The 11,795-nt window shown below is 41.7% G+C and overlaps 1 protein-coding gene and 1 long non-coding RNA gene across 2 annotated transcripts in view; both read right to left on the bottom strand.

The window, feature by feature from the left end:
• Positions 1 to 5,467, bottom strand: part of LOC119421115 (NLR family CARD domain-containing protein 3-like) — a 24,315-nt gene extending 18,848 nt beyond the window's left edge. Inside the window, exon 1 of the mRNA XM_037688510.1 lies at positions 5,391 to 5,467. Within this exon, the coding sequence (XP_037544438.1) occupies positions 5,391 to 5,467 (77 nt within the window). The remainder of the gene's footprint in view (positions 1 to 5,390) is intronic.
• LOC119422175 lies at positions 5,426 to 10,177 on the bottom strand. Its single transcript, XR_005187396.1, has 3 exons — positions 10,119 to 10,177; positions 5,801 to 6,037; positions 5,426 to 5,484 (listed from the first exon to the last, which is right to left on the bottom strand). It is a non-coding gene; the product is annotated as an uncharacterized LOC119422175 (long non-coding RNA).
• Positions 10,178 to 11,795: the final 1,618 nt, after the last annotated feature.

Genomic DNA, 11,795 nt, shown 5'->3' with positions numbered 1-11,795 from the left:
TGATGATGATTATCCGATCAGTCGTATCCGACTTTCGGTCACTTTATGAATCTTCGAACTCCATGCCTCCCTGTCTTTCACCAATTTTTTCAATTCCGCAATTGGCATATTCATTGTTGTCGTTATTGTGTCGAGCCATCTCGTTCTTTGGCGGCCTTGTCTTCTTTTTCCACTGACTTTTCCAAGCATCATTGACGTTTCCAAAGAATTTGCACGCATCACGTGACCAAAATAAGAGAGCTGCTGTTTGGTAATTTTGCCCAGTAAGGACATTGATGGTTTGACCCGGTCCAAAACTGTCTTGTTTGTCAACATAGCAGTCCAAGGTATTCTTAGCATTCTTCTCCAGCACCACAGTTCGAAAGCTTCGACTTTTCTTTTCTCTACTTTCCTAAGCGTCCAACTTTCGCAGCCATACATCATTATGGGGAAGACAATTGCGTTGACTAGTCTTACTTTAGTTACAAGGTTAATATCCTTGCTCTTCCAGAGCTTATCTAATCCCAGCATTGCAGTCCTGCTAAGTGTAATTCGTCTCTTGATCTCGGGAGCCGAAGCCCCACTGCGGTCCATTTTTGCACCAAGAAAGATAAAATCTTGGACAGACTCGATTACCGTGTTGTTGATTTGCGTGTTCATTATACCATTGCCTGCCGTGGTCATAACTTTTGTTTTTTTGATGTTCAGGTACAGTCCCATTCGTTCACTTTCCTTTTGCACACGTCGAACGAGGATATATATATATATATATATATATATATATATATATATATATATACAATACACTAATAATAATAACTGAAGAATTAATAAAAAGCATTTAAAACATAGGGTCATAGATTAAAAAAAACACTAGATCAATTTACACTGTGTGAAATCCCTGCGAGAACAGATGTGTTTTAAGCAGGGATTTGAAGTGAGGAAGGGAGGTGGCCTGCCTGATGTTGGGGGGCAGGTTGTTCCAGAGTTTGGGGCCCATGACTGAAAAAGCCCGATCTCCTCTGAGCTTCAGTTTTGTTTTTGGAACAGCCAAAAGCAGCTGATCAGATGATCTCAGGGCCCGAGAGGGAACGTAAGGTTCCAGTAGCTCAGAGAGGTAAAGGGGTGCGAGGCCATTTAAGTATTTGAAGGTCAACAGAAGAATTTTAAAAACTATCCTCGTACGAACAGGGAGCCAGTGAAGGGAGGACAGAACTGAAGTAATATGTTCAGACCTACGAGTTCCGGTTAAAAGCCGAGCAGCAGCATTCTGGACGAGCTGAAGACGTGAAATGGAGGCCTGGCTGATCCCAGCATAGAGTGCATTGCAATAGTCCAATCGGGTCGTGACAAAGGCGTGGACTGGTTTCTCTAGGTCGGGTCTGGAAAACACTGGCTTGAGCTTAGCTACCTATCTGAGTTGGAAGAAGCTTTTCTGCAGAACAGAGTTGATTTGTTTGTCAAACTTGAAGTCAGAGTCTAAAACTATCCCGAGATTTTTACCAGACTGTTTCAGATATGGCTGAAGAGAGTCCAGGTTGACAGGATCAGTGGCGGCAGTTGAGCTAGGGCTAAAGACAATGACTTCAGTCTTCTCAGCGTTAAAACTTAAGAAATTTGAAGCCATCCAGGCGTTAATGTCGTCCAGACATTTTAACAGAGGGTGAATGGAGCAAATACTTGCTGGTTTCACAGGCAGGTAGATCTGATAGTCATCAGCATAGCAATGGAATGAAAGACCATGTTTCCTCAGGATGGACCCCAGTGGGAGCAAATAAAGTGAGAACAGAAGGGGTCCAAGAATCGAACCCTGTGGGACCCCGCAAGAAAGAGGTAATGAGGCCGATACATTATTACCAACCTTGACACAGAAACTCCTGCCACTCAGGTATGAGCGGAACCATTCTAATGCAGCACCTGTGATCCCAACCCACTGTTCCAGCCGTGATATAAGGATACTGTGGTCAACAGTATCAAAAGCAGCAGTAAGGTCCAGGAGCACAAGTACCACAAATTGACCAGAATTGTTTGATATCATAATATCATTACAAACCCTTACTAATGCTGTTTCAGTGATGTGGAGTTGCTTAAAACCAGATTGAAAAATCCCAAAGATTCTGTTCTCATTCAAAAACTTGTTTAATTTAATGAAAACTATTTTCTCCAGGATTTTGGACAGGAAGGGAAGTTTTGAGCTTGGTCTGAAATTTGAGCAAATCGAAGGGTTAAGTCCAGGTTTCTTAATTAACGGATGAACTACTGCATGTTTGAAAATATCGGGAACCACACTTGTCACAATACTACTATTTACAATAGTAAGAACAGAGGGTCCAATCGTGGGTAGAACTCTACCCAGACCAAAGCAGGACTCTTCCCATGACCAAAGCAGGACTCTTCCCATGGCCAAAGCAGGACTATCACATATAACATACTACACATTTCATGTACAACAAGATTTTTGTCTTTTTCATTTTAAGTGGGCCAAATCACTTATATTAAAAGTAAACTAATGGAAATTGCTGCTGTAATTTGATTATTTTAATATGCCATGTAACTTGCTATGAACCCAGTTTTTAAACAGGTGTAATACAGGTGTGTCGCCACAGTGTGCACATCTGATGTTGCTCACAGTGGTCCTCAGTGTGCTCAGGGAGCTTGTGTGTTTGCCCAGACACATGAAAAATTGTAGAGAACATTGGTTAGAGATTATGGCAGTTTTTCTCTCGCTGAAACATTTCAGCACAATGGGGCTGCTTTCTCATCAGCATGTGTTGGTGTGCAGCGACAACTAAGTTGCTCTAGACAAGCAGTGGAGCACACATTCGCTACCCCTCCTCTGCCTGACACAACGCTTGTTATAATAGTGCAGAACACATGCCTACTATCACTCAGAGCAACACACGTCCCAGGAGTGCTGAACCACAGAGCAGATGCGCTCGCCAGAAGTCTCCCACTGGCAAGAGAATGGCACCTTCACACGAAGGTAGTGCAACAGATCTGGGATTGATTCAGCACAGCCCACGTAGATCTGTTCGCTTCTAAGGAACAAGCACAGTGGCCTATGTTTTTCGCCATAAGGACACAAACGCCTTTCTCAGCATAGACGCGCTAGTGCACTGCTGGCCAGCTACACACCTTTACACATTTCCACCAGTGGCACTAATCTAGCCCACACTGGACAGTGTGCACAGTACAGGTACTTCTCAAAAAATTAGCATATTGTGATAAAGGTCATTATTTTCCATAATGTAATGATAAAAATGAAACTTTCATATATTTCAGATTCATTGCACACCAACTGAAATATTTCAGGTCTTTAATTGTTTTAATACTGATGATTATGGCATACAGCTCATGAAAACCCAAATGCCAGTCCCAAAAAATTAGCATATTTCATCCCACCAATGAAAGACAAGTGTTTTTAATACAAAAAACGCCAACCTTCAAATAATCATGTTCAGTTATGCACTCAATACTTGGTTGGGAATCCTTTTGCATGAATGACTGCTTCAATGCGGCGTGGCATGGAGGCAATCAGCCTGTGGCACTGCTGAGGTGTTATGGAGGCCCAGAATGCTTCGATAGCGGCCTTAAGCTCATCCAGAGTGTTGGGTCTTGCGTCTCTCAACTTTATCTTCACAATATCCCACAGGTTCTCTATGGGGTTCAGGTCAGGAGAGTTGGCAGGCCAATTGAGCACAGTAATACCATGTTCAGTAAACCATTTACCAGTGGTTTTGGCACTGTGAGCAGGTGCCAGGTCGTGCTGAAAAATTAAATCTTCATCTCCATAAAGCTTTTCAGCAGATGGAAGCATGAAGTGCTCCAAAATCTCCTGATAGCTAGCTGCATTGACCCTGCCCTTGATAAAACACAGTGGACCAACACCAGCAGCTGACAGGGCACCCCAGACCATCACTGACTGTGGGTGCTTCACACTGGACTTCTGGCATTTCGGCGGGTGCTTCACACTGGACTTCTGGCATTTTGACATTTCCTTCTCCCCAGTCTTCCTCCAGACTCTGGCACCTTGATTTCCGAATGACAAGCAAAATTTGCTTTCATCCGAAAAAAGTACTTTGGACCACTGAGCAACAGTCCAGTGCTGCTTCTCTGTAGCCCAGGTCAGGCGCTTCTGCCGCTGTTTCTGGTTCAAAAGTGGCTTGACCTGGGGAATGCGGCACCTGTAGCCCATTTCCTGCACACACCTGTGCACGGTGGCTCTGGATGTTTCTACTCCACACTCAGTCCACTGCTTCCGCAGGTCCCCCAAGGTCTGGAATCGGCCCTTCTCCACAATCCTCCTCAGGGTCCGGTCACCTCTTCTCGTTGTGCAGCGTTTTCTGCCACACTTTTCCCTTCCCACAGACTTCCCACTGAGGTGCCTTGATACAGCACTCTGGGAACAGTCTATTCATTCAGCAATTTCTTTCTGTGTCTTACCCTCTTGCTTGAGGGTGTCAATGATGGCCTTCTGGACAGCAGTCAGGTCGGCAGTCTTACCCATGATTGCGGTTTTGAGTAATGAACAAGGCTGGGAGTTTTTAAAAGCCTCGGGAATCTTTTGCAGGTGTTTAGAGTTATGTTGTTGATTCAGATGGTTAGGTTAATAGCTTGTTTAGAGAACCTTTTCATGATATGCTAATTTTTTGGGACAGGCATTTTGGGTTTTCATGAGCTGTATGCCATAATCATCAGTATTAAAACAATTAAAGACCTGAAATATTTCAGTTGGTGTGCAATGAATCTGAAATATATGAAAGTTTCATTTTTATCATTACATTATGGAAAATAATGACCTTTATCACAATATGCTAATTTTTTGAGAAGGACCTGTAACTCCCTGATGGCCCAGGAAAACCTGGTTTGCAGAAATAATGGCACTACTGGATGGAGAGCTATGGCATCTTCCAGTGTGCAAAGCTTTCTTAACTCAGGCGCATGGCCAAATTTGGCATCCACACCCAGGGATCTGGAAACTGGGTTTGACTCCTGAGAGGGAGAAGTTAATAACCTTGGGTCTTCCCAGTAATGTGGTGGACTCTAGTCAGAGTGTCAGAGCACAATCCACACAGATAATATACACGCTAAAATGCTGTGTGTGTGTGAAGCTTTGTGTCAGGAGAAACATTATTCCTTTCCTCAGCATCATAACAGATGTTCTCACATTTTTATAGGACTTGTTAGAAAAAGGCCGTTCTTTTTCTACAATCTTAAAGTCTACTCATGTGCTAGTTCTGCCTGTCATAATGGATGGGAAGAGAAATCACCTGGCTCCCATCCTCTCGTAGTATAGTTCATGAAAAGGAACCCTGTGAAAAACCTTGTGTTGACCTGCATATAACAAACAAACTACGTAAACTAAACTTTGGTTGGCCAGTGTATCTCTGTTTCAATGGTATAAAACTTACATTCTTCTTGGTTCCACCACAGAAAGCTGTTGTAGGTCCTTTGTTGTCATTTCAGTAGAGTTCTCTGTAATCTCCATATCTTTTGGTGAAACATCTAGGTTAAAAAAAAAAAAAATTAATTCAGTAGTCTATGTTGAATTAGGCTCAATATATTGTGTCTTTCACAATTAACCCAAACGGTTATTACATTTAATTATTTTCACATTTTAGGTTTCAGATACAATACCTTTTTTCAGTTGCAATAAAATTAACACATTTCAAAGAGCTGAACATATTGAATTTATAAATGCAGTTAATAATCAGCCCTTAAAAATATGACAGATGACCAATTGTAATTTGGAAATTTACTAATAATGGATATCAGACTTCATTTATGATAGAAACATTACTGTCAACAATATATAAAATACCTGGATATGCTCCTCTCTGAAATTACTGTGTCAGTGAGCTCTGCCTCTGTGTCATGGGATTTCCCTCCTCTTTGCTCAGTTTAAATAAATTGGTAGTGTCGCCACAGTAGCAAATGCTGTCATTGCACAGATTGCAATATTTCATTTACAGCTGTAAAACTGGTCCAAACGATGCTCATCTTTCTCTGTGCCATCATTCGCTCATTGTAAAGTTGCTGGGCCTTGTGATGAGACATGCTGCAAACAGAAAAGTGAGAGGCACAAAATATTGCACAGGCAAGTCATATTCATGGAAAGGGAGCAACGTATTGAAAGAAGAGGAATTAACCAAGACAGAACGTTGATGCCATCACTGATCCAATACCAACATTGGAATTGATTTCAATATTTGGATTTCCCAAATTCAAATCATTTCTAAAAGAATGTTTATTTTTCTTGGCTGCAAAGTTTCCTCCTTTTATTTATTTTTTTCTTTTCATCTGCCATCTACTCTAATGGAGATACAGTATCTGAGGGGAAAAAATGCGCTTCTTTTATGGTGTTGGAACCTATTTCTTAATTTTGATCAACTTTGTTGTTTCTGTCACGTTTCTGCCCCTGCCTGCCAGTTTCTGTCCCTCATGCCTTGTTTATTCTGCCAAGCTCAGTTTTGCCTATCACCCATCCTTCAACTATGCCTGCTCATTTCACTCCATGTCACGTCCGCTTGATGCGTGACATGGAGCCTTCATGCCGCTCACCTGTTCCCTGCCCTATTTAAGCTTCAGGTTCTCAGTCCTCCAGTGGCAGATTATTGAAAACCTCACAGTGAGTAAATGTCCAGCGTTCATGCCAGTCTTGTTGTCTTCCTGGTTTTGACCTCATGCCTGCTTCACAGATTCCTCACCTTGCTTGTTCCCTGTCTTGGATTATCTGCTCTGCTCAAGGTAATGACCTCTGCTTCCTCTATAACGACCTCGACTTCTGGATCTCGTCTCACGTTTGGCTTCGGACCTCCGATCACCTGTGTATCAACCTCACCTGTCTCACCTGCTGTTTGGATCTCCCTCCTTGCTGCTCACTGCTCAGCTCTGTACCAAAGTTCACGGACCAAGACCTCCACCAGAAGCAGTTTATTAAAACGTTCTATGGTCTGTGATCTGGTTCAAATCACAAAACCCGGTTCTTGCCAGTTTCCTTTTTTGTCTCATGAGTGCAGAGAACTGGTTCCCAATGTACTTTTTTTTTTGTCCTCAATGACTTATTAGTGTAGCAAGCTTTGGAGTATGAATGTTTTTTTACTGTTTGTTTGGTTTTTTTTTTGGTTTTTTTTTATAGCAACACCACTTTAGGACTTTCACCCAAGAAAATAATTTATATACCAAAAGTACAAAAGGCACTTAGGCTCGTTTACAAAGAAAGCGTGAGATGGTGTTCAAAGATACAATATAACTCTATGTTAAAATAACAAAGTCCATGCTCAATAATCCAGGTATACAATCCAACATGTTTCAGTCAGGTCATCTGGACAGTTTCTTTTTTTTTTGTGCTGAAACGTTTCGCCTTCGGTCCAGAAGGCTTTATCAGTCAAGGAAACACACAAGGAAGAGGGCCGGCAATGGAGAAGGGGGCGTACCAAAGAGACCATCTTATCACAAGCAGAACTGGTTTGTTCCACTTTGGAGTAAGCTGTTGGGGGAAGAATCAGTTTTGTTGTGTTTTCCTTGACTGATGAAGCCTTCCGGACCGAAGGCAAAACGTTTCAGCACAAAAAAAAAAAAAAGGAAACTGTCCAGATGACCTGATGAAAAATGTTGGACTATGTTAAAATCATTTCCTTTAATGGAGGCAGTAATAATGCTTAAAATAAATGTTCAGCCAAGGCTGAGGTTTTCCAGAGGTCAGGGTTCACCCACAGCACACAAGGGAATAACACCTTCAGCCTGGAACAAAAATATGAAATTAAACAAATGGAACTAAATATGGCTAATAGTTAAGAATTGCAAATAAAAGATAATATGGGCCTCACATATACATACACACTGTTTTTATCCCAGGGTGTAGAACTCTTCCAGCCCTCTGTCAAAATGAGGTATGGACCTCCCTAGCCTCCTGAGTCTGACCCAGACAGTGCCAGGCCCTCTTAGGCAGAATTTAAGGGAAGATTCGACCAGACACTAACATACTCCTTCTGCACCCTTATCCCTTACCCTGAAAGCTTTTGATATTATAGAGCAGGGCTATTCAATTGGCGGCCCGGGAGCCAAATCAGGCCCATGGGTGTGCTCAGTTCAGCCCAACCAATGTGTTTATTTTTAAATAAAAATATATTTTAAATCGTAAAACAACCTTAATGAGAATAAATGCTGGATGTCCGGCCCCTGAGCTCTTGGCTTTCAGTAACTGTTGGACACTGAACAATTTGGTTGAATAGCCCTGCTGTTGACCATGACATCTTATGCCATAAGCCAGGGGTGTATTTGTGTCTATGTCGAACAGGATGTGTGTGAAGCCTACGCCTGCTGAGTTTCCTGTCACTTCTTCAACCTCTGTGCTCCTTAACGCTTAACTAACTTTTTAATCAACTGTTAAAAAAAATAAAATAAAATGGATGAACAGGCTGTGAAAGCCAAGGCAGGCCAGAGCAAAGGACAGAGCTGGGAACCAGCTGACCCAGAGCAACAAATTAAAACAAGTAAAAATGGTCAAATCAACACAAAACGGTGCTAAAATGAGCTGAGCAAAGCAAAACAAAATGATGCAACGCAACAGGGCGTTGTGCAAGACTGGCGTAACATGTTTCTGCAACGTTATTTTAAGCTGATGCAACTTGGTAAATCATTTCCTGGCTTGCGGTGATAATAAATGACGTCATCTGATCAGATTAAATAACTTATTTCAACCAAAATCCAAACTATTTATTAAAATAGCCAAACTTTGTCTAAATTCATGCGTGTATAAAACTGAAATAATTCCTGCTCCAAGAGTGAATTTTGCCTTAGTGTACCTCCGTCAGTTTTCCGTTACAATAACAAGCTTGCTTCGTGCGATAATGTTGATCTATTCAGTGGCTGAATAAACAGTAAATACACTTGCGATTAATCCGAAGTATGCTTTCATCTGCGTGACACAGGTTAACCGTCAAGAGACGCGTTGTAAAACAATTCCGACCCAGTCCAGGAGCGGAACCGCAGCTGGATCCATTCTTACTGATCCGAAGTGCTACGGAGATTTCCGAAGAGTTACGAAACCTATAACGCGCTCAACATGCACTAAAAGTTTTAATGTGAATGGATTAAAACTTACTCGTGCGTCCATTTGTCGCTACAGTGCTGCTTTGAGGAACAAAGAGATGATTTATTTTATATTTGATTCTGTTTGTGTGACACCGGACCGAGTTTAAACTGTTAGCTTTCAAGCTACCAAATACTAATGTCTTCTTCTTGGGTCGTACCTAACTCTAAGCGGTAGAGCTCTAGATCTGACCTAGTGGATAAAATAGGTACTGCACCTGCAGTTGAACATCACAACATAACACTTCACATTATTATTTTTAATACTAAAAAAGACATTTAAAATTTCATAATAAACGGTGCTTTAAACATAACAATTATTAAATTATTTTTGTTTTTCTATGCTCGATCAGTATTAAATGAAAACCAAAAGGGTTACTTCAACAAACTTTTCACTGTTTTAAACATAACTCACAATGGCTGAGAAACAGGAAATATCTGATCAATGTAGCTTTGATGGAAGCTACACAACTCTCAGTGAAGACTCACTGCCAGACCAATTTGAGTTAGATCAAGTTTTGAACAGCATGAAGGTGTGTTCAATTGATAACGTAAGGTTATGTAAAGAGGTTGAGACGCTGGGAAGTCAACTTCAAACACTTGAAGCTCATAGCATAGATGAGTTAAGTAAACTTGAACTAGAAAATGAACGTTTAAGGGAAGAGAACAAACAACTTGAACAGCTAAAAGCGATAATTAACATTCTCAAACAAAAACTCCAGCGAAGAGATGATAAAATTGCACATCTTCAAAATGAAATGAAGAAACAAAACTCAAGTGAAGCCATCTTTAGAGATGGCCTCCAGGATGGCAAACACAGCCGATCTGCTGACAATACTGCACCACATTCCAAACACAATGCAGAATCTAAAGGCATATTAAGACCTACATTCAAGGATCTTGTTGAGGTCTTTAAAACTATAAGAACCAACTTTCAAACACTTAGCTCAAAACTGCCTCAACCTGAGATCGTTCAGTGGAAGGAAGACAGAGTCAAAAACACAGCCTGAGAAGTGGTTCTGAATTCAGACAAAGATTTATTTTACCTTCACAGCGCTGAAAAGGGAGACGCCTGACATGCACCTTACATCCACCCAACACGTCTGAGTTACAAATGTATTTGCTTCGTTTAAATACAGCCTTATCAGTTACATTGGGATTTCCTTATCATGATGTTATTCTCTGGGGCAGCTGATGTTCCTGGGTGTGGTCTGGCATGGTCTTGTTTTTTCGCCCACTGCCCCAGCTGACTGTGATCTGTTCTGGCAAGATAACAGTAGTCTGGTCCTCTTTGTACAAGGAGTTACGCAGATCATGAACTTATATGATGTATATCATGATTTTGCAGGGGGGGGTTTACCAGACACAGAGAAATATTTCATGTCAGAGCATAGCAAAAAAAGATCACATTATACAACAATCTGCATAGTTTTGCAAAGGGTTATGAAAAGTTTGACTTTGATGGTAATGATAATGCTCAAATGTACATCCAGGACTTGGGTGAGTTTTTCAAGTGTTTTCCAGACACCACATTATCTGACAAGATCTACCTGATCAGTCTCACCTCCAGCAGAAAGGTGCATGGCTTTATTAAACGTCAAACAAAGTTAATCCAAAGTGACTACTCCCTCCTCTGCAACGCATTGGAGAAGGAATATCAATTACCAGCAGGTCCATCTGGTTTAATTCATGCTCTAGACATCAAACAGGGTCTAAAAGAAAATCCTTGCATTTACTACAACCACCTCCTTCATGCGTTTTTTGGGTCACGAAATGAAGTGGGAATGGAAGAGAATAAATACTTTAAAGAACTGTTTATTCATAATCTCCATCCCAACATCAAACACCTCTTTGGTATACACGCAGATCTAAAGCTGAATATATTTGAGCTGAGAGAAATGGCCTGCAAAGCTTTTGAGCTATACAGATTGGATGAGCCATAACACGTCACATCTGAACGTGTGTTTACTCTGAATGCATACCCTCATTCCTTAGAGCTTGAGGAGTCCCCCAAGGCCACAGAACAGTGTACCAAAGCCCAAAGGCCAACCAAGAGATGGTCTAGTCCGCAAAATGAATGACAGAGATACCACATGCCTCCTCGGAGGGACAGATGGTCACCTGATTGAACCTCTTGAAGGGACAGGTGGTTGCCTGATCTAAACGGTCAATATGACTCCTACAGGGGTCGTGACTACAGATCACAGGACCATCACAGATGTGAGGACAGATCACTGTTACCTCCCAACCAGAGAGGATCTGGAAAAGCTTCAAAGTCCGAGTGGGACCAGAACATGAAGAAAGAGAGGAAAGGTAAGTCTTCTTCTCTTACTTAATGAGATATTGATGACATCAAATGCCTACTAAAATCTGCAAAAACAGATGAAAATGGGGGAAAGAGTGTTCTTTCAATCACCATAGTGGTGAAGGACTCAGGTCCTCCCACAGGCATTATAGCTACCTCTTCTCCACCCATCAGGGGAGAGAACAAGGAAGCTCTACCTGCAAACCCACCACCGAAAACTGTGGACTCAAACCAGTCGAGTGCAGTTATGGTTGTGGCAAAGAATCTAGAGGACCAGCCCTCGGCTGTGGAGGATCCTGCAATCCAAGTTGAACCCCCCTAGTCCTGCAGTTTCTTAGTCATCTCACCAAAAAAGGTGCAGCACAGAAGTTTTACGCACCTCTGAATCTAGAAGATGTGATAATGCACGACACACGTC

Source organism: Nematolebias whitei, chromosome 15, assembly GCF_014905685.2.
Source record: "Nematolebias whitei isolate Nwh7 chromosome 15, NemWhi1, whole genome shotgun sequence".
NCBI lineage: Eukaryota > Metazoa > Chordata > Actinopteri > Cyprinodontiformes > Rivulidae > Nematolebias > Nematolebias whitei.
Note: the sequence above shows the minus strand (reverse complement) of the source record. Positions and strands in the feature narration are given on the sequence as shown.